At 45.7% G+C, this 22,837-nt stretch overlaps 1 protein-coding gene across 2 annotated transcripts; it reads left to right on the top strand.

Annotated features, from left to right (window-relative positions):
- Window positions 1-636: 636 nt before the first annotated feature.
- On the top strand, window positions 637-22,138 carry LONRF3 (LON peptidase N-terminal domain and ring finger 3). Of its 2 annotated transcripts, XM_026687803.2 has the most exons (11): window positions 637-1,365; window positions 6,779-6,897; window positions 7,428-7,550; window positions 13,330-13,543; window positions 14,202-14,295; window positions 15,392-15,506; window positions 16,144-16,265; window positions 17,184-17,342; window positions 18,378-18,540; window positions 19,811-19,960; window positions 21,041-22,138. In XM_026687803.2, the coding sequence occupies exons 1-11, from the start codon at window positions 663-665 to the stop codon at window positions 21,197-21,199; spliced, it is 2,121 nt and encodes a 706-aa protein (XP_026543588.2). In that variant the 5' UTR covers window positions 637-662; the 3' UTR covers window positions 21,200-22,138. The 2 variants fall into 2 exon arrangements, with proteins under 2 accessions (XP_026543588.2, XP_026543589.2); XM_026687804.2 differs by lacking the exon at window positions 7,428-7,550 and having other exon boundaries at window positions 656-1,365.
- Window positions 22,139-22,837: the final 699 nt, after the last annotated feature.

The raw sequence follows: 22,837 nt of genomic DNA, 5'->3' as shown, positions 1-22,837 counted from the left end.
CCCCCCTTAAAACCCTCCCCCACAGGCAGTCCTCAATTTACAACCATTTGTTTAGTGGCCGCTGAGTCACAAACCAGCCGGGGGAATGGGACTTGTGTCTTTTGCACACTCAACACTTGTTCACACTTTTCCTCACCGACAGAGACCCCCTCCCTTAAAAAAAACCTCCCCACAGGCAGTCCTCAATTTACAACATTTGTTTAGTGGCGCTTGGAGTCACAAACCAGCCGGGGGGAATGGGACTTGTGTCTTTGCACACTCAACACTTGTTCACACTTTTCCTCACCGACAGAGACCCCCAAAAAAACCCTCCCCACAGGCAGTCCTCCTTTAGTGGCCGCTCGGAGTCACAAAGGGGGAGGAAAGGGACTTGGTCTTTTGCACACTCAATACTTGTTCACACTTTTCCTCATCAACAGAGCCCCCCCTGCCCCCACCCCAAAAAAACCCTCCCCCCTCTCCCCGCCGCCCCGCTTGCAACAAAAGCGCCTGTTACAAAACTCCAGCGGGGGGGAAGTATCCGGTTTTGTAACCAGTCCGTCGTGTGACGAAAACCAATCCGCATCGCCGACCGGATCCCGCTGGCCAATCAGCGCCCGACCTGCCTTATATAAGCCCGGGCCCGCGCGCGGGGTGGGCGCAAAGGGGGGCGTGAGAGCGAGATGGGACGCGGTTCCGCAGCAGGAGCCGCGGCAGCGACGACAGCGGCAGCAACAGCAGCGACTCCGGCCAGCAGTGGCGGCCGCCGGAGCCGCAGGAGCCGCAACCCTTACGGGCGATTCCCGCAGCCCCGCACCCGCCGGGAGCCGCCTCCGCCTCCGCCGCTTCTTCTCCTGGGCTCCCGGGCTCTGCTGGCCTCTCGCCCGGCTTCTTCTTCCCTTTCGGAGGCGGCGGCGGCGATGCTGCACCGCTTCCCGGCGCTGCGCGAGTTGGTGGAGCGCTTGAAGCGGCGCCTGGGAGCCGGCAAGACGGACGGGTGCCGGCCGCCGTGGGACCCGGGCTTGGGCTGCGGGGAGTGCGGCGGCTTCCTCTGCCAGCCGGTCTCGCTGCTGTGCGGCCACACCTTTTGCAAGGAGTGCGTGGAAAGGCGGCGCGGGGCTGCTGCGAGGCGGTGGGGGACGGTGGGGACGGCGGCGGCGGCGGCGACCACCCTCCCCGGGACCGCCGGAGACGCCTGCAGCCTCTGCCCGGGCGCCCGGATGGCTCCGTCCCGCCTGCGGATCAACGTCCTCCTGAGCCACCTGTTAGCCAAGGGCTTCCCCGAGCAGGTGCGAGCCGCTCGGCTCCGCCACGAAGGCAACGTGCTGTGCAAGGAAGGGCGGCTACAAGCGGCGCTGGAGAAGTACGACCAAGCCCTCCGCTTGGGTGAGTCACTTTTTGGGGGGTGTGGAGGAGAGGGACGTTCACACGTGACGCGAGTCAAGCGCTAACTCGGAAGCGGAGACAAAGGGGCGTTTGGAGCGGGTGGAAAGGAGCTACCGGGGGTGGGGCTAGGAAGCCTTCAATACACCCGGGTTACCTTTCCTCCGTGTTTGAATTCGGAACAACAGAGTTGGAAGGGGTCTTGGAGGTCATCTACTCCACCCCCCCCAGGCAGGAGACCCTCTATCGTTTGGGACAAATGGGGTGGGGGGGCGTTGGAGCCTTCACCACACCCTTGTTAACTTGTCCCCGTGTTCTTTACCCGGCGACTTTCCTCTATGTTGGAATACAGAATAACATTTGGAAGGGGCCTTGGAGGTCGTCTAGTCCAACCCCCCCTCCTCTACCATTTCAGACAACTGGAGGGGGGAGTCTTAAGCCCACTTAACTTGTCCCCCTCTTCTTTAACCAGCAACTTTCCTCTGTTCTGTTTGAATACAGAACAACAGAGTTCTGTTGGAAGGGACCTTGGAGGTCTTCTAGTCCAACCCTTCCTGCTTCAAGGCAGGAAACCCTATATCATTTCAGACAAATGGTAGTCCAATCTCTTCTTAAAAACTTCTAATGTTGGAGCATTCACAACTGCTGGAGGCTAGCTGTTTTTTTCTCCTCTGAGCTAGGGAGAAACCTGGCTCCTGCAATTTTTAAAGCTATCCCTGGTGGGGGGAGGTTTGACTTTTGCTGGCAGGCAGAAATTCAACAGGTAAAGTGGGGAGGGGAACTTCCCTGAGCAACAAACACATGCAGCTTTGAACCATTTTTTGTTCTGCGTTTCTACATGGTGCAGATCCGCCTGCGCTTTGTTTAATGGAACCCATTAAAAGTAGTGATAGCTTGCTGCTTCCTGTTTGCTAACTTTCGTTAACTTTCATTTCTGTTTGCATCGGGGAGGAAAAAGTCGGTTTAAGAACTGATGGGAAAACAACGCTTTGCTGGGTCTTTTGATTGGCGCCACTCTGACCATGGTTTGAAGCATCCCTGGCTAATTTCTATCTAGAGCAAAAGAAGAGTGGGGGAGAGTTTCCCTTTTCCTCTTTCTTCCATTTCCATTTTCTTTCCTTTCTCGGATTCAGTTTATTGCTGGTGTGTTATTTTGTCTTTCATCAAAAGCACCCCTTGCTATGTGTGGCTTTCATTGTTTTTCTTTTAACTGCCAGGCCCTTCCTGCACTCTGCAGGGAAGTGACATTACCTTCAGACAACCATTCTATTCCGTATCAACTCTTGCCTGTATCGGCACCCATGATTGTGGCTTATTCCGTTAGCCCAACATTGTGAGTTTGCATAACCCTCAGTAACATAGATAAGCTGGGTTATATACAACAGGCTTTTGGCTGAAACCTAGCGAGTAGCTCAGTAAACTTAACTTCTGGAAAAGTTTTCTCCTAAACTTATAATTTATGCTACACCTAGTCAGTGTAAAAGTTATTTATTATGTATGCATAAATGGCAGTGTTTGTCCCACAAAAAAAAACAAGCCAACAAACCCAACCATTATTTTCACAGAGGTTTGATTAACTCTCAAGATTTGATCAAGCCAGGATGGTCTTCCAGAAACCCATTTCCCCACATCCTTCCTCCTTTCTACTCAGCTTTGATCTGTGGCTCTTGATTTAGGTTAACTAGCATTCCTCAAACATCTTTGGATTTCTATCTTCTTTGTGCAGTTTGCATTTCTGCCTTGCACCCAGGACAGGAAGATAATAACCAACCAGAACCATATTATTAATAGAATAACAATTGGAAGGGACCTTAGAGATCCTCTAGTTCAACCCCCCTGCTCAACAGCAAACCCGATATCCTTCGGGACAATAGCACAGAATAAAGTTTAAAACCATTCCTCAAATTAGCCCAGGTTTTTTCTCTCGGAGGCCTCCATTCAAGGCTAAGACTTGGACAAATGCAGAATATACCATCCAAAACTTTGCCAGTCACTGGATCATGGTCTATTTCAAACACCTGAATGGAGACAGTCCTGAGACTCCCAAAAATGGGGAAGACGATGCTTTTCCAACTTTTCCAAGTGGGGATTTCTGGGGCTGGTCTCTGTTGGAAAGCGTCTTTTGAAGGAGTTTGCAGCTCGTTTCTCAGGTCTTGCGCTGACCTTTGGAACAGGCGCACCGGCGATAAATCTCGGCTGATCCTGGGTTCAAACCCAATGACCTTCTCTTCCCGATAAGCCGAGATTCCATGTAGCATACTGTTAGGCGCGAGCAAAGCAATGCATCATTTTGGCTAACGTTGCTACATGAATCCTCCCACGTCTGTGAAATGGGTTTCTTTGCCCCCAGAGTGGAACGGGCAGTCTTCTCTCTTTAAATCGGCACCCAAAATAGGTCAGGAGGACAGCTGGTTGCATAAGCTAGCTTGGACCGAGTGTCTTCCACCACCACCCCAACCCACCCCTCCCTTAACAGTTGTATAACTAGGGATGGGGGGAGAAGAAAAGAGAAGGCCTGGAAACCTCAAAAATCAACAGCAGGTCGCTCTGCCCCGGTTGTGCTACAACCTATTGTTGAGTCATCCTCCAAGGACTCTGGCTGGTGAGCTGTTTCTTCTCCAATTCGCACATTTTCCCCAGCCAAAGAATTCCTCCAACCTGCCCCCCCCATCCTTTCAACTGGCCTGCAATCTGGGTTTGTGATCAGGAATCCTTGCTTGCTCTCTGAGCTTGATAGTTTTCTTACAGAAGATACACACACACACATATATACACATATACACATACATACATATATATATATATATATATGCACATACACATACATACACACATATATACTGTACATGCACATACATACATATATATATGCACATACACACACACACACACACACACAAACACACACATATATAATTTGTTTTTGTATATTATTATTTATACAGTTTTCTTTAACCTACATAAGTGCTTAATAAACCGTGTATCGTCCGAGTCGATTTACTTATACATAATAATAGTAATAATATTATTTGCTTGTGCATTGTGGTATTCACCCAGCTTCTAATTTCCACCTCTCGTCTCTAGCCATTGATAGAAGAAATCCCATGTTTAAAAAAAATATATCTGTATTTTCTTTATCCTTTAATGTTAAAACTATCCATTTCCAACTTGCAGATGTTTTATTACCCAAACCTCTACCCCCCTAAAAAAATAATTCCACCAGGCTTGGAGACCACCAAGGACCCCTCGTTTCAACCCTGACCTACAAATATTCTCTCCTTTTTTGGATTTATTGTCTATTGGATGAACAGATAAAAAGGAGGGTTTTTAAGATTGGTTGTGCCTGATTAAATACAGGTCGCCCCTCAACTTAAGAGTTGGCTTAGTGATGGAAGTTGCAACGGCACTGAAAACAAACAAACAATGACTTACGACTGATTTTTCACACTTATGACCACGGCAGCATCCCCACAGCGGCTTTGCAACTGACTCACAGTTATGACAGTTACAGGGTCCCTGGGAGCTGGAGGGCAGTTAGAAGATCCCGTTTTACAGCTTTCTAACAAGCCAAGTCGGCGGGGGAGGGGAGCCGGATTCGTTTAAAGACCCTATGACTTGTTTAACGACTGCACCTTAACGAAATTGGGCATGGGTCATTTTGCCCATTTCTCAGCCAGGGAAGTGGGTTGCAAAACAGCAGAAGGGAGGACCCCAAAGATTTTAGTGAGTGAGCCATTTCGTTTCTGAAGGGTAGCTAGCGAGATCATATCTATCTATCTGTCTCTATCTATCTATCTATCTATCTATCTATCTATCTATCTATCTATCTATCTAATCTCCAGACACCCAAACCTTAACGGTACTTTAAAAGGGAATTACTGGAGTTTGTCCCACTGCACTGCTGTCTTTTCAGTCCATCTTCTCCAGCCAGGAATTGATCTGCGTTGGAAACCACAACACCACCGATTGAATCGGGGAGGGGTCTCGGGGCAGCTTTTCAAACACCCCCTCACCTCCGTCGTGAGATTTCTCACTCATGACTGAAGCTTTCTGGCTGGAGCATCCACCCTCATCAATTTGGGCTGTACTGCGGCAATCTAAAATGGCCACCCTTGCGGACATTGGCCAGCAGTGGACCTTCCGTCCGCTGGTTTCCAGCCTCCAGCCAGGACCCTCCAGCCAAGTTGGGGGGTCTTTTTTAATGGTAGTAGGAAAGTTGTAAAAATCAGAAGACCCGGGGTGGGTGGGGGGGCGCTTTCCAGCAAATGCCAACTTTGAATTCCCCTGGCACTTGGAAAGCGACCAGGGAAAAAAAAATTCGGACAGTGTAGAAATTCGGACTGTGTGAAAAATTCAGACAGTTGTCTTCTTGGCTATTTTTGTGTGTATGCGTCTGTGTGAAACTTAGGCATACTCAAAAGAGTTTTACGATGTTTTCCCACCCTCTTTGGGTGTAGCAGTTGCAATATTGCTTCCTTTTTTGTCTCTCTCTCTCTCTCTTCCTCCCCCCACCCTCCCTCTTCTGGCTTCCGGGAATGTTATGGTGGCTGTTTTGCTTTGGCATTTCACACATTTATGCAACCCTCAAAGTGCTTATATAAGAGAAATGGGATGGCTGAGAACAGCATTCCCTAAGAGAAACACCAGGGTGGCGTGGAGAGAGAATAAAACCAGCAAGCACTTCTCTGGTTCATTGTTAAACTTTTTCGTTTTAAATCTTCAGGAAAAGGTTTTTTTTTTTCTTCCCCTGAATATTTCCTTTAAGGAATATTTTAGGAACAGCAAAGGAATAGTAATATTCCTAATATTTTAGGAATAGTAAAGGAATAGAAATATTCCTAATATATTAGGAATAGTAAAGGAATAGTAATATTCCTAATATTAGAAATATTAAAGGATTCCTTTAAGGAAATATTTTTGGAATAGTAAAGTAATAGTAATATTCCTAATATTTTCAAAATAGTAAAGTAATAGTAATATTCCTAATATTTTCAAAATAGTAAAGGAATAGTCATATTCCTAATATTAGGAATATTAAAGGATTCCTTTAAAGGAAATATTTTAGGACTGATAAAGAAATAGTAATATTCCTAATATTTTAGGAATAGTAAAGGAATACTAATATTCCTAATTAAAGGACTCCTTTAAGGAAATATTTTAGGAATAGTAAAGGAATATTAATATAGTAAAGGAATAGTCACATTCCTAATTAAAGGACTCCTTTAAGGAAATACTTTAGGAATATTAATATAGTAAAGGAACAGTCATATTCCTAATATTAGGAATATTAAAGGATTCCTGTAAGGAACTATTTTCCCTGGAAGCTCAAAACATAGAAATAGCCCTGAGTGAGAACAAATAAGATCAAATAAATAATCAGTCAATTTATGGAGATGTTTTTCCACTGTTTTTACAGCTCCTTCTGATCATTTACTGTATTGCAACCGGTCGCAAATCAATTCTACTTTGAAATGCTATGAGGAGGCGTTGCAGGATGCGAAAATAGCCTGTGAGCTCCAACCTTATTGGGCGAAGGTGAGTTTTGAAACTCCAGAGAGTTGCCTCGTATTGTCCTCTCTCTCTCTCTCTCTCTCTCTCTCTCTCTCTCTTCTCTCTCTTCTCTCTCTCTCTTCTCTCTCTCTCTCTCTCTCTCTCTCTCTCTCTCTCTCTCTCTCTTCTCTCTTTCTCTCTCTCTCTCTCTGGGTGGGGGGTGTTGCACACGCATTGCATTGTGGGTGCCGGGCCACGCAGGTTTTCGGCACACCACAAGAAAAAGGTTCACCATCACTGGCCTAGAGTCTGAATTCTGAACTCAAGCGGGGTGCGGGGGAGAGAAATGCTGTAACTGTCATAAGTGTGGGGACAAAAGCCGTCCGTCAGTTGTTTTCACCTTTGTTGTCACTTCAAAACTGTCACTAAGTGAACCGTTGTAAGCTGAGGACTGCCTGCCCAGCTTTAAAGCAGCTTTTTCATCGCCCTGCCATGCCGGGGTTTTTGTTTGTTTGTTTGTTTCCGCCATCCACGGCCAACGTGGCGATACGCTCCTCTGCTCTGTCTTTTTTCAGGGCCACGTGCGAAAGGGCCACGTCCTCAATATACTGGGCAAGACGGACGAAGCTTTCCGCGAGTTTTTGTTGTGCCTCGTTCTTCAGGGCGAGAACGAGAAGGCAAAATCCGAGGCGCCCAAGGTAAGGAAGCTGCTCTGAAGCTCCCCACACAACGACAAACCCTCGGAAGTTAAATCAAAGATTCCTTTATTAGGAGCGCCGGCAAGAAAGTCCCACTTGCAGACTAACAAGTACGGCTGGCCGGAAGATGAATAGTTGCCTGCCCTATTTATTCATCTATGCCCCCTGCCTTTTATCCCCAGAAGTAGGGTGGGGCTTCACTAGCAGTGGTGGTTCTTCCGTCCCAAGGACCGGCCCATAGATTTCCACTGCTCTCCTCTCCTCTGCCTTCTGCACATCCGTAGTCAGGCACTGAACCCGGCTGTTCCTCCTCTTACTCATCAAGCCACCACCAGACCTGGGGACTGTTGACTCTCCATCTGAAGACTGACGGATGGCCCAGGCTCCACCACTCTCTCCTCTCTCTCTCTCTCTCTCTCTCCTGTTTCCCCTCTCTTTTCTCTCTCTCTGTTTCCTCTCTTCTCTATCTTTTCTCTCTCTGTTTCCTCTCTCCTCTATCTTTTCTCTCTCTCTCTGTTTCCTCTCTCCTCTATCTCTTCTCTCTCTCTCTCTCTCTCTCCTCTTCCCCCTCAAAGTTCCCAGGTTGTCTTGATGCTTACCCTGACACAACACCTCCTCCCCCAATTCATCTGCAGGAGGTGCTGGCGGCCAACGGGCCATAACAGGAGGCTGTAACGTTTTGGCTACCATGCAACCTAGTTTTATCTCCTTGTTTGTTTGTTTTTTAAAAAAGAGTAGGAAACCAGTTTATCAAATTGCACTGGATTTTGGCAGAAGAAACAAAAGTTATTTGGTACCCACTTCATACTTCTCTGCTTTGTAAAGTTGTTGGAACCGGGAACTGGTATATAGAAAGGTCTTGCCTACTGAGAGCAGGCGGTCCTTGGCTTACAACAGTTCGTTTAGTGACCATTCAAAACTGAAAAAAAGCAACTTGCACCCATTTTTTTACATTCTTACGACCGTCACAGCGTCCCCATCCTCACGTGATCGAAATTCAGGTGCTTGGACATCTGGTTTCATTTTTATGATGGTCACCGGGTCGCCAGGACATGTGACTCCCTTATTTGCGACCTTCTGACGAACAACATCCGTGGGGGAAGCCCGGATTTACTTAACAACCAGGTTACTAACTTTTTAAAAACTGCGGTGATTCACTTAATAACAGAGGGAAGGAAGGTCGTAAAATGGGACAAAACTCCCATCAATGTCTCACTTAACCACAGGAATTTTGGGCTCAATTGTGGTCGTATGTTGAGGGCTAAGCAGTATGATGTTCCTTCCCTGAATTTTATTTTTCATTTTGCGTACAGGTGTGGCCTTGTGCCAGCGTTCCAACTAACCAACTCCAAACTAATAAACTCCGAGACGAACATTTCCTCAAAGTTCCATTTTATTAGAGTCGTCCTATTGGCACATCTGGGAAAATCCGAATCTGAGAGTTCCAGATTTTCCCTTCCCAGTAGAAATTCAAAGATCCATTCCTTGCACCCATCACATGGCCCAATACGTCATCCCAACTGGAGACATGCCTCCAGACCAGTGATGGCGAACCTTTTTTGTTGCTGTGTGCCGGCACCCACAATGCAATGTGTCACACCACCCCTGCGCATGCACGCACAACACCCCTGCCCCGCTCCTTGAGAGAGAGAGAAAGAGAGAGAGAGCAGTTTGGTCTAGTGGTTAAGGCGTCCAACCTAGAAAGCGGGAGATGGCAAGTTTGAGTCCTGCCTTAGCCATGATAGCTGGCTTGTGACTTGTTGTGAGATTGTTGTTGTGGGGAAAATAAGAGGACGTGTTGGATAGGTCTGCCATCTTGAGTGATTTGTTAAATCAGGCGGAAGACAAATAAATGTGAATTGCTTTGTTTGTGATTGTGAATCGCAAGAGTGCATGGAAAACCCTACAGGCTCTGTCTTGTTCCTGGTTTAGTGCTCCATGCGATGTAAATACTTTTCTCCTTTCTGAACAACATCAGAATACAAAAGAACCCCATGATTTATAGATCTGGCATTGAATTTATCCTCCCCTACTTAAACCTCTCTCCAATGTTGGGAGGCTTACGTAATTTTTAAAAGTGGTTGAAATAGTTCAAAGGAAAGAGTCTTACTGGCGTCAAACCAGCACTTTTTACATTGAGATTCTGACCCAGTTCCAACTAGGAATATCCAGTTTTGCAAGGTTTCAGCCGCATTGAGGTTGAACTAGAAATAATAAAATTTTATTTTGACCTCTGCAGCCTGAACTGCTCCATCCTTCGTTGTGTTAGTCCCGTGAGCAACCTCGATGCTTGCCGGTTAGTTTTTTTTCTCTTGATTATGCAAGAAAGAAAAACTTACAGGCACCTCCCATAAACAGCTCTTCTGCTTTCCTGACACATCAATCAATCAGAATAGAGCTGGAAGGGACCTTGGAGGTCTTCTAGTCCAACCCCCTGCTCAAGCAGGACACCCTATATTCCATTTCAGACAAGTGACTGTCCAGTCTCTTCTTACAAACTTCCAGCGATGGAGCACCCACAACTTCTAAGTAGCAAGTTGTTCCACTGATTAATTGTTCTCACTATTAAGAAGTTTCTCCTTAATTCCAGGTTGCTTCTCTCCTTAATTTAGTTTCCATCCATTGTTTCTTGTTCTGCCTTCTGGTGCTTTGGAAAACAAGTTGATCCTCTCCTCTTTTTGTGGTAACCCCTCAAATACTGGAATACTATCATGTCTCCACTAACCCTTTTTTCCTCTGGACCAGCCAAACCCAAATCTTGCAACCATTCCTCATATGTCTTAGTCTCCAGGTTTTTAAACATCTTAGTTGTGTTAGTGTATCTTGCTCTAGTGATGCCTGCAAAACAAGCAAATGACAACCAGCACCTGGGACTTTCAAAAGTTTGCAGTTATGGATACATTCCTGATAGAAGTTTGCAAAACTGGGGACGAGCAAGGTTGGAATCTACAACTGGGAAAAAAAATCTATAGTGATGAAAGATTCATCCTTCTAATTGGAGGCCCCCAACTTTTTCCCCATGCAAGATTCTGAACCAAAATTCCAGTATTGTGCTGAGTTCTAGTCCTGCCTTAGGCATGAAAGCCAACTGGGTGACTTTGGGCCAATCACCAGGAGACGGTGAATTCTAGTCCCGCCCTAGGCATGAAAGCCAACTGGGTGACTTTAGGCCAATCACCAGGAGACGGTGAATTCTAGTCCCGCCCTAGGAATGAAAGCCAACGGCATGACTTTGGGCCAATCACCAGGAGACGGGGAGTTCTAGTCCCACCTTAGGCATGAAAGCCAGCTGGGTGACTTTGGGCCAATCACCAGGAGACGGGGAGTTCTAGTCCCGCCTTAGGCATGAAAGCCAACTGGGTGACTTTGGGCCAATCACCAGGAGACGGGAGTTCTAGTCCCGCCTTAGGCATGAAAGCCAACTGGGTGACTTTGGGCCAATCACCAGGAGACGGGGAGTTCTAGTCCCGCCTTAGGCATGAAAGCCAACTGGGTGACTTTGGGCCAGTCCCTTCCTGTCTCAGCCCAACCCACCTCACAAGGTTGTTGTTGTGGGGAAAATAGGAAGGGGGACTATTAAGTGTGCTCGCCACCTTAAAAAAAAAAAATAATAATGATGGAAAATAAATCCGGGACCTCTTTCCAGGCATATAATCTCCAGGTTTTGTAAAGAGATTTCTACCCAGTCATTTTGCGATAACAGAAGGAAGGAGAGGAGGCATGTTATCGGCAAGAGAGAGAGTTGTGTAACCTTGTGGTTTTGCCACTCACGCACCAAGTGTGAAGCCACAACTGTGCGCAAAGCCACAACAGTGCAAAGATTTGGAGACAACCAGTAGGGAGTCTCCTTGGACTCATCAGATACGAAGCTGCAGAATTCGGCTTTTGCTCTTTCGCCCTGAGATAAAGGATAAAAGTTGAAAATAAAGTTAGGCTTTCATAAAAACAAAGGAATTAGGGGGCTCCTTTCAGTTGTTGAACATAGAAGCACACACCCCTTGGGTCTATAACTGGGAGACCCCTGAAAAATATTTTGTAATTACTTCTTCTACTTTTTCTTCTCCTCCTCCTCCACCACCACCACCACCTCCTCCTCTTCTTTCTTCTCCTCCTCCTGTTTCTTTTCCTTTTCCTGTTCCTCTTCCTCCTTCTACTTCTCCTTCTTCTCCTTTCATATCCATCATCAGATGTTGGCAATCGTATTTTGATCAACAGCCACACAAAAAAGGCCTGCTGAGTTTTGTCCAAACCAGCCCCTTACATTTGGAAGCCACAATGTTCTTCTTCTGCATGGACCTTCATTTCCTTTCAATCTTCCCTTGGAGAGGATTAAGTGAAGGATGCCATATATTTCCGGGTGTCACATCACTTGTCCGAAATATTCTAACTTTCACTTTTTTATGGTTTTGATGATTCCCAGGCAGCTTATTCCCTCCTCCTCTCTAATTTTGTCAACCCAGCTTATACGTAACGGCCGTTTGTAAATCCACATTTCAAATGCTTCTTCCGATCTCTTCCAAGGGACTTTCTGTCCAGAGACCAACTCCGTAGAGCGGGATAGAAAAGATGCAGCATCTGGCAATCCTGGTTTTTCAATCTCGGGTTTATGTCGTGACTGCAGAAGAGCGTTTTTCAGTTCGAGCTTTCTCTATCCTTTTTCCTGGACTGGCAAAAAACCAAAAACATTTGAGGGGGTCTCCTTTCTGAGGTCAGCGTTTTCCAAACCCTGTGTTACCAAGAAGCTTGGAATTTTGTATTTTATAAAAGCAGGAGACAACTAACCTTTGATTTTCATACCTTTGTAATCGCCTGTTACCTCCGCCTGACAGGCGGTGATGGGTTGGAATGCCAAAACACACAATCGTGCTGTCTGGGTGTTGGAGGATTAAATTTGGGGCTGGTTTGGTGTCTCTGTTGGCTAAGAAAACATGCAGTTTGGAGGCCCCACTCTGACCTTGTGAACCATCCCTGGCATTCAGAAAAAGACCCAGGCCCATCCCCTCTTCATCCTAGGGCACTCAGGGGGGAGCGGATAAGGGAGAAATGTGAATGGCATGGTCTACGAGGGAGGAAAGGGCCCTGATCCCCTTCATGGGCTGCAGCTGTGAGGACTGTTTAAAAGGACAAACTGCGCATGGCCCAGTGCTGGAAACAAAGCGTGAAATAATTCTAGTCTTTCATTTCTTATTTGAGTTCTGGCGTCCTTCCCAGTGTGTGTATGTGGACGTCTTCAAGCCCTTATCCTGCCTTGTCTCATGAATTACTTCAGTGTGGTTTGTGTTGCTTTTTCTGTTTATAATTTATATGTATTTTGAGTTTGCATGGACTTTCTTCTTTTTCACAACAGTTTGTGAGGGAGTTTTTTTCTCCAGTCAATGATAATTGGACCTTTGAAGCCAAGTTGAAGGAATTAAAGAGACTTCACCTGTTGTTGTGACTTCGTTGCTTTTGTAACCCACCCTGATAGTAACTAGGTAACTGAAGATAGTAGTAACTGACTGAAGATAGATAGTAACTAGGTGACTGAAGTTTCTGCCGTGCACAATTCTAATTGGAGAACATGATTGATGACTCCTGGCTATGGATGTGTCCCATTGGAGAATATGAATTATACACCCAGGGTCAAGGGTGACAATGAATTACGTGTCTAGAGTCGGCTACACCCAGGCAGTGCCGGACATGTAAACTCCCAATAAATCCTTTGGAAGTTTGGCTCAAGACTCATGATTTAATTGGGGTAACTACCGGAATCCTAACAGTGCAGTTCTTTTTGGTGCAGGTTGACCTGGACCAGGAGAACCGCAAAGACCAGAACGTGGCCAACTGTGACCCCTCAGGAAAACCTCTCCTTAGCCAGGAAGGAAGCCTGGATGAAAACGGAGACGTCGCCTCGCCCGTGGAGACCAACCCTGGGAAGGAAAGACCCCCAAACAATAAGCGCCAGGCTGAAGTTGCTGCGGGTTCGGATCTGCCCCCCAAAATAGCCAAAATGGGTAAGTTGTGTTAAACAAAGCCAGTCGCACTCTGGCAAGGGTCAGATCACCAGGTGTCAACCAGCCCAGGAAATCTGTGGAGTTTCTCCATCGTCCAGGTCACGGTTGTCCCAAAGGTGCTTTTCCCAAAAGACAACTGGACTTGCTTTGTTTTGTTTTTCCCCTTGAAAACGTTTTGCTTCTCATCCAAGAGAAGTTTGCTGAAGTTTAATGAATTGGTTGTTCCATTTGCAAGCATACCTCTGTTGCCCTCAAGCCCCGAATGCATTGCTTGTTTTCAGTTTAGACATCTTGGAGAAAATGAAGTTTGCATAATTTTTTTCCTAACAATCGCACTGGTTTCTCTTCTCTCTCTTCTCTTTCTCTCTCTCCTCTCTTCTATCTCTCCTCTCCTCCTCCTCCTCTCTCTCCTCTCTTTTCTCTCTCTCTCTCTCTTTTCATCTCTCTCCTTTTCTCTCTTCCTCTCCTTTCTTTTTTCCTCCCTTTCTCTCTCTTCTCTCTCTCTCTCTTCTCTCTGCTCTTCTATCTTTCTTCTCTCTCCTCTCTCTTTTCTCTCTCCTCTCTTTCCTCTCTCTCTCCTCTATCTTTTTCTCTCTCTCTCTCTCTCTCTCTCTCTCTCCCCCCTCCCCCTTCCTTCTCCTTTGTTCCTTTCTGGTAGATCAAAGTGACGAACAAGAAGAACCCAATGCTGAAAATGGCATCGCCTTCGATTATGTGAATCCATCTGACATGGAGTGCGCCTTGTGTATGAGGTACCTGATGTGTTTTTTTCTATGCACAGGCCAGTTCAAAAGCATCCCTCCCATTCTAAGAGATACCACACTCGAAAAGTCTGTCTTCTTTCTCTTCTATCTTCTATCATCTATCTTTTTCTATCTTTCTTCTATCTTCTATTTATCTTCTACTGTCTTCTATCTTCTACTATCTTCTCTTCTATCATCTATCTTCTATCTTCCTTCTATCATCTATCTTCTATTTTCTATCTTTCTTCTAATCTTCTATCTTCTATCATCTTCTATTATCTATCTTCTATTGTCTTCTATCTTCTTCTCTTCTGTCTTCTATCATCTTCTACTATCTTCTTCTATCTTCCTTCTATCATCTACTATCTTCTATCCTCTTCTATTTTCTATCTTTCTTCTTATCTTATATATTCTATCTTCTTTATCTTCTATCTTTTTCTTTTTTCTCTCTTTCTTCTATCTTCTATTCTTCTATCTATCATCTTCTTCTAGTCTATTTCTATTATTTGATTTTATTATAAAAAGCTGTATGTATGTATGTATGTATGTATGTATGTATGTATGTATGTATGTTCTAGCATAACTCTGGAACGCCCCGAGCAATTTCAACCAAACTTGGCACACAGATGACTTACCCTCTGGAAACGAATACTGTGGCGGTATAACACCCTGGGGGGGGAGGGGTGCCTTAAAATGGCTTCTGCCATGGTAACGGCTTCACGGGGCTCCCTCTTGTGGAGGAATAGAAGAATTGCACGAGAGACAGTATAACAGCGTGACTACAGAATTTTCCTGTCTTAATACAGGATTGGGATAAATAAATACCCAGCAATGCCAGGTTATCAGCTAGTTCACAATAAAGAGAGGGAAGCACAGGGTCACAGAAATAATACACACTTAAAAGGAAGACACCCCTCCCCAAACCCCATAAAATCCCGAGGCCCGATGGAGAGGGAGGCCAGGAAACCCTGGACCAGGTTGGGTTGACCAAGCTCATCTATCACGTTGCTTGTTGGCCCCAGCTCAGAAGTTATGCTTTCATGTCTTTACGCGTTTGAGTTTTCTTACCAGATGGTAAGTTTTCCCCCTCTCTTTCTCTCCCCAGACTCTTCTATGAACCTGTCACCACCCCGTGTGGACACACCTTTTGCCTAAGGTGCCTTGAACGCTGCCTGGATCACAACCCACAGTGCCCCTTGTGCAAAGACAACCTCTTAGAGGTAAATTAACATGGTAAAACTACCCTGTTTCTCCAAAAATACAACCTACCCTGAAAGTAAGTCCCAGCTTGATTTTACACGTGCGCCCAATATAAACCTCTATCCCCCAAAACAAGCCCTAATTAAGATCCCGCCCACTCCAGAGTAGATGGGTAAAATTAAGCTAGGGTGGGGTTGGAGGGTGGAGCTGCCCTACTACTTACCTTTGGACAGTTGTAGCCAGGTCTCGTACACCCTGACACCTGCCTTGCCAGCCCATTTCTTCAGCCGGCAAGGCTGGCAAGGATTTCCTGAAAGCCTCTGTAGCTGATAACAAAGCTCTGGATCGATCCTGAGCTCTGTTTTTGGCTGCAGAGGCCTTCTGGAAAGTCTTGTTGCACACAAGTGAGGTTAATCAGTGGATGGCATCCCCCCAAAATAAGACCTGGTGTCTTTTTTTTGGTGGCAAAAAAAAAAATTAAGACAGAGTCTTATTTTCAGAGAAATGCGGTAGCAGCGTGTAGAGTTTAGAAGCATTAGCCCGTCAAAGTGATGGAGCAACATGAAAGGGCCTTGTCCATGGTGGCTTCATCGTTCCTCCTGAGCTATGATTGAACCCCACATTGTTTTTTTGAAAGGTCTCTTTTTCTCACTCCAGTGCCTGGCCATGAAGAAACTTTGCAAGACGGTGGTGATAGAAGAATTGATCGCCAAGTATCTTCCAGCGGAACTCGCCGAAAGGAAAAAGCTTAATGAAGAAGAGATGGCTGAATTTTCCAAGTAGGTGACTCCAGTTTTCTATGTCTTGCAAATCATGAGGGGAAAAAGTTATTTGGCAGCTCAGCTGGAGCTGACATCATTTTGGGACTACAGGACTAGTTTTTAAGAATATTTTGGGTGATATTAGGTGTTTCAAATGATTCCTGCTTTCAATCAATGGTGGGATTCACCAGTTCGCACCGGTTTGGGAGAACGAGTTGTTAACTTTTTGAGCAGTTTGGTGAACTGGTTGTTGGAAGAAATCATTAGGGCAGAGAACCAGTTGTTAAATTATTTGAATTCCACCACTGCTTTCAATATTCTGTTTGGGGCTAGGTAGTTGTGTGTTTAAGGTACATTCTGATATCTGAAGTGTGACTATATAACTCTGGATTTCAACTGCTAGAACTGGTTGTTAAGTTAGCTTTCAAGGAACAGGTTGGGCTGTGTTATTTATGTAGAGTGAAAGTTCTTAATATGGGATCCACAAGACCTCCTTGAGACTCCGTGGATAAAATTTAGGAACTTGTAAATTTGGGTGGGGGGAAAAAATTACAATTTTGTGTTATGCATTTCGTATATTTTTTTTTTTAAAGAGGTGTATAGCTTCTCCACGATATTAAAAGGTTACGAATCTAGAGCAGTGTTTGGCGGTTTTAAATGGTCTGGATTTCCCAGAATTCCCCAGCCAATATGTCAGGACTGCAAAGAATTCCTTCCAAAGAAGCATGCTAGCTGGGGAATTCTGGGAACTGAAGGTCCAGAAACATAACAATACTGTGCAATTCGAAACAAAATACAGGAGTTTTATGAAACTGCAAACGCATAAGTATTTGATCCTTTACGAGTTATCTTTCTCCTGTGTTTTTTTTTTTAAATAAGCAAACAAATGTACTTGTTTGCTTATTTACTTTTTTAATATAAAATTTCTCACTGCAGCTTGAATAAGAATGTCCCTATATTTGTATGCACAATGGCCTATCCCACCGTTCCTTGCCCTCTACACATTTTTGAGCCCTGCTACCGACTGATGGTTAGGAGATGCATGGAAACCGGCACTAGGCAATTTGGCATGTGCATTAGAGATCCTGTCAAAGGGTAAGTAGCATGTGATGAACATGACCCCACATGTTTCATGTTTAAGGGCCATTTGCAACAGGAACCACTTGTGAATAATGACAGTCGCTAACTTTGTATGCAAGAATCTCCCCGCACTGCTTACCTTCCCCTGGGAATGACCTGCATTTCGCTGAGGTCAAGCTTCTGCCATTTGTAACTATGCAATGATTCCAAGCTAGGGCCTCGCTTGACTCCTCCTTCCAACCTCGCTGGCAGTTTCCCGACATTCAGCCTCAAAGAGAAGAAAGTCGCATCCATACCTCCTGTTAGCGATGTAGTATTCAAATTCAATTCAAGTAGTAGAAGGAAGACTGGAAAACTATAACCCTCCTAATGTTAGCATTTTTGGAAAGCCCCCAAGATTTTATTTATTGATAACCTGCCTTTATTATTTTTACAAATAATTCAAGGCAGCACACCTTTCCTCCTCCAATTTTTCTCCACAACAGCAACCCTGTGAAGTGGGTTGCGGGGGGAGTGAAAATTGACTGGCCCAAAGTCACCCTGCCGTTTTTCATGGCTAAGGTGGGACTAGAACTCACTGTCTCCTGGTGATTAGCACCAAGTCACCCAGCCGCCTTTCATGCCTAGGGCAGAACTAGAACTCACCATCTCCTGGTTTCTCCAGGTAGAGTTTTAATCATTTACACACACACCCCTCCTCCTCCCTGCAAAGTCCACTCCCTTCCAGCACTGATGATGTTACCTAGCTTGGTCATGAAATGTCTGCAAGAAAACAACCAAGCTCAGAGAGCAGCAAGGACCCCATAGTCGTCGTCGTCCTCCTCCTCCTCCTCCTCCTCCTCCTCCTCCTCCTCCTCCTCCTCCTTCCATAGGGTCATCCATCTCATACCCACAGTTTATTGAAGAGCTCACACCTAACTTAGCCAGTTGTGGCTTGTGTTTAGACAGCACTTGAAGCCCGAGACAGTGAGATGTGTAAGCTTTACATGAGCTTGCAGATCCCCGGATTCTTCATCCTCTTCTCTTTGCTTCCGCTCTTCTGGCAAACAGGTTTGCAGATTACGGTTGCATCCTAGAGATCAGGAACATGGAAGTCTTCGGCGATGGGCGCTCGGTGGTGGATAGCATTGGCAAGAGGCGATTTAAGGTCCTACAGCACGGCAAGTGCGACGGCTACAACACGGCGGATATCGAGTACATCGAAGACAAGAAGGTGGGTTGTAGCTTTAAGAGGCACAGGAATATGCACACTGATGACCCAAAGGGGCGTGGCACAAAGGCAACACAATCAGATAATCAGTAGAAGTCCCTTTATTAGCTCCAATTTTGCCCCCAATGTCCTGGTTCCCTTCTGGCCTGGAGAAAAACTCTCCCAGGAACAGCCTTTGGCTGCAGAGAATCAAGTCCAAAATGTGGTCAACAAAAACTGTATCTCCAATCAAGGCAAGATGAGGTAATTAGTCCAGCAGGGCAAGAAAAGGAATTCCAGACGTGAAGGAATGGCAGTAATTAAACACGGTTGGGGAAGACGCCAGGAACACAGATAACTAAAGTCACCATAGATAGAAGATAGATAGAAGATAGAAGAAGAAAAGATAGATAGATAGAAGATAGAAGAAAATAGAAGAAGAAAGAAGATAGATAGAAGATAGAACATAGAAGAAGAAAAGAGATAGAAGATAGAAGAAAGATAGAAGAAAGAAGAAAAGATAGAAGATAGAAGAAAAATAGAAGAAGATAGAACATAGAAGAAAGATAGAAGAAAAGATAGAAGATAGAAGAAAAATAGAAGATAGAAATAGAAGGTCATAACTGTGAAAAACAGCCCTAAGTCCCCCTTTTTCCCCATGCCGTGTTGTATCTCTGAAAGACAATAAGTGAACTGTTGTAAGTTGAGGACCACCTGGTTTGTTTTTTTAATTTATTTATTTTGGGGGAGGGAGCAATAATGCTCAAAGAGACATTTGGAGCCATTTCCCATCCAAAAAGAAATCACTGGAAGCCTCAAAACCTGGGTGGGTGTGGCGAACTCAACGTCACTCCCACCCAGTCCCATGACACACGCGCACACATCCTGCCACGCCTACCCAGGTTTTGTGGCTCCCGGTGTTTTCTGTGGGAAATGGGTCTCTCTCCCTCCCATTTCTGTTTTGTGTGTGTGTGTGTGTTTTATCTTCTCAGGCCAGGCGAGGAATGACTGGGAGGGGAGGGCGAGGGGTGGGGCCAGTCAGTGGTGGGATCATCCAACAGGGAGCCAAAAGAGAGGGCCCAAAGCAGAGCCGCATGTGGCTCCAGAGCCGCGAGTTGCTGACACCCTGCCCTAGGTGGTAGGGCAGCTGAGCCCTGGCCAACTCTCATTTTTCTGTTGTTGTTGTTGTTGTTATCATAAACATGTCTGGGAGAGGGGGAAAAATCTTTCTCTTCCTTCTCCCGTATCTCCAGGTTCAGCCTAAACTCTTTGCTCTCTTCTGTGCCCATTTTAGGTCTACGGAGAGGCCTCTGAATACTTGACAATCCTTCACAGTGCTGTGTACGATCAGGCCCACACCTGGTTCAACACTCTGAAATCCTCACTCAGAGTACGCATTATCCATCATTTCGGTCCAATGCCCGCCAAAGAACCAGACCCGCAGGTACGACGAGCAAGCAAGCAAGCAAGCCCAAAAAAGGCATGGCCCTTAGTTAACACTGCCTCCTAATCCTAAACCAGGGGTCGGCAACCTTAAAACACTCAAAGAGCCACAAAGGTCCTAACTGGAAGCCCCCCCCCCCATTCCGTTCAATTCTGGAGCCGACCAGACTCTATGGCGGTTCCCCCAACCATAGAGTCTCCTCCTAGCGCAGCGTCCTTTTTCCTCTACCTGTCCTAAGCAAAAGCCCTATCAATTGTGGAGCCGACCAGCAACAGGGAACTGCAGCAGAGGGGTGAAAGAGCCACATGCGGCTCGAGAGCCGCCGGTTGCTGACTCCTATCCTAAACTGAGAAAATGTCTACCTTTGCAAAGCCAGCTTCATCCTAGCCAGGATGTCCTCTGTGGCAGGCAATGTTAGGAATCGTCCGTGACCCACAACCACAATTGAATTTCCAGTGCTAAACAAGATGGTGGTTAAGTGCCTAATTATATGCCCTTTCCCCCCACCCCCCATGGTGGTTAAGCGAACCACCGCATTCATTAAGTGAATCATGCAGTTGTTAAGAGAATCCAGCTCCCCCCCCCCTTGACTCCCCTTGTCAGAATGTTATGAATTGGGGTCGCGCTACCTCAGGACGCTGCAACCTGTTGTAGATACACACCGGTTGCCAATTGCCCATATTTCGATCGTTTGACCAGGGCGAATGCTGCAATGTTTGTAAATGCGAGGACCAGTCGCAAGTCACTCTTTTCCAGTGCCGTTGTAACTTTGAACAGTTGCTAAGCAAATGGCGGTACGTCAAGGACCACCAGTACGCATATATACAAGGCTGGGAAATCAGGAGATTTGGGCAGTTCAAACGAGTATCAAGATGTACCACAAGCTTAAGCTCTCTACAAGAATCTGGCCAACTAACAGTCAAGGGAAATGAGTGGGGGATAAGGAAGGAATGGAAGGTTGTGCACACTCTTGCGGGTGTGCACGGACTCATGACTGATGACGCCTTTGACCTCTCCTTCCAGCTCAGGCTGGCCATCTCCCACAGGTTGGATTACAGGCGTGCCTTTTTTTCATTACAGGTGAACCCCAACGGTCCCGCCTGGTGCTGGTGGATCCTGGCCGTCCTTCCTCTGGAGAACAAAGCTCAGCTTCCCTTCCTAGCGATGACCTCCTTGAAAGCGCGTCTAAAAGGCATCAGGAGCATTTTGACCTTCCTCTTCCTCACTCAGAGGAAGTGAACGGTGGGGGGTGGATGCCCTTGCAATCCGAGGCCTTCTCTCTCTCTCTCTCTCTCGCACGGCTTCTTCCAACTAACTGATGGTGCCCGAACGAACTTTACGGAGGGCCTTAAAATCCTCAGGACTCAAAAGTTCTTCCCACCTCTTGAATGGAAAAGGAAAGGAAAGTCCCCTCTAAGCTGCAATAATCTTCCAGCTGGTCCCAGCTTGGTCTAGGTCTACAAAGCAGAAACAGACTAAATAACCCAACAGGAGACACCAGCAGGGCAATGCTAAGCAAGGTTTACTCGTCAGTCCCAGGGAGTGTGTGTGTCTCCTCCATATATATATATATTGAAGTTGTTTTTTTTCAGCAGCTGCCTTTCAAGCAAACTTCCTATGTTGTTCACAGAGGCGCCTGTCTATATATTGTAATAGAATTGGACAAAGCAAGAAGCGCAAATTTATTTGTCACAGCGCCCTTTCAGTCGAGGGGTTATTATTTAATGTAATCTTTATTTGGAACCATTGCATTAAAACCAACCCAGTTAATGTGAAGCTTAAAATATTCACAAATCAGGAAGAACCGAGTTAGCCCCTTTGCCGGCTGATATATATACGTTTACTTCAAGGCCCAAGCTTAGTCCAAAATGTCTGTCTTTAAATAAAATAATTTGCCGGTCAAAATAGAGGCCACTTGGATTCTTCCTGAATGTTTTTTTTTTTGTTTGTTTGTTTTTTTGCTACCATACGCTAACCTGACTGTCTTCTAAAAGGTCTGAATTGTTTAACAATTGTTTTCCTAAGGATTCAGGAATAACTCTATAATTTTGGTCACAGATGTCTCTGCTTGAATTTTGGTTTTGCACAGGTTTTCTTTCTTTTTTTTCTTTTTTTCAGTTGTAAGTAAGTGCGAGAACTTCTGTGTGTTAACTCCAAAGTAAATCCGATTGCATTTAATGATGCTTATTCTTTTAGACTTGTGAACTGTGTATGTTTATGTGCGTTTATATATACATTGTCGAAACGTCGCCAAGATACTCTCAATCTTACACGGGAAAAGACCCGAACACGCCAAGACCTGCATACCTGTACCCGTGAAAATCTTTGAAAACATATATACATACACACACACACACACATATATATACACACATGTGTATATAGACACACAACATATAGTTCGGGCTGCAGGGAGTCGAGACAGCCAGTCACTTTAGCAATGGTTCAAAGATACGTTGTACCACCAAAACCTACTTATGACCTGGTTTTGAAGTTACAACCACTGCAATGCCCACCCAGGGATTATTCAGGGATGCAGAAGTGAGCCCACCCCTGCCTATCTCTCCTTCCCATCTCTCCTCGCCAGGTCCCTGCAGGCCCTGGGTTTGACTCAACTTGCAAATGGGCTTTTCTCGTTTGCATAAAACCAACACAAACTGTGATGACCAGAGGGGCGTGGCACAAAGGCAACACAGTCAGATAATCAGTAAGAATCCCTTTATTAGCTCCAACTTTGCCCCCAATGTCCTGTTACCTTCTGGGCTGGAGAGAAAAAACTCCCAGGAACAGCCTTTGGCTGCAGAGAATCAAGTCTAAAACCTGGTCGACAAAAACTTTTAACTATATGTCCAAGGCAAGAGGAGGTAATTAGTCCGG

This window comes from Notechis scutatus, chromosome 10 (assembly GCF_049901735.1).
Source record: "Notechis scutatus isolate UNSWTSFEM ecotype Mainland chromosome 10, rNotScu1.2, whole genome shotgun sequence".
In the NCBI taxonomy this organism is placed as follows: Eukaryota; Metazoa; Chordata; class Lepidosauria; order Squamata; family Elapidae; genus Notechis; species Notechis scutatus.
Note: the sequence above shows the minus strand (reverse complement) of the source record. Positions and strands in the feature narration are given on the sequence as shown.

Excerpts from the sequence above, each read along its gene's own strand:
- LONRF3 (XM_026687803.2), top strand. The coding sequence starts at position 663 with ATGGGACGCGGTTCCGCAGCAGGAGCCGCGGCAGCGACGACAGCGGCA. Across the intron at positions 6,898-7,427 it reads TCCAACCTTATTGGGCGAAG|GGCCACGTGCGAAAGGGCCA; the intron begins GTGAGTTTTGAA and ends GTCTTTTTTCAG. Across the intron at positions 17,343-18,377 it reads ATTAGAGATCCTGTCAAAGG|GTTTGCAGATTACGGTTGCA; the intron begins GTAAGTAGCATG and ends TCTGGCAAACAG.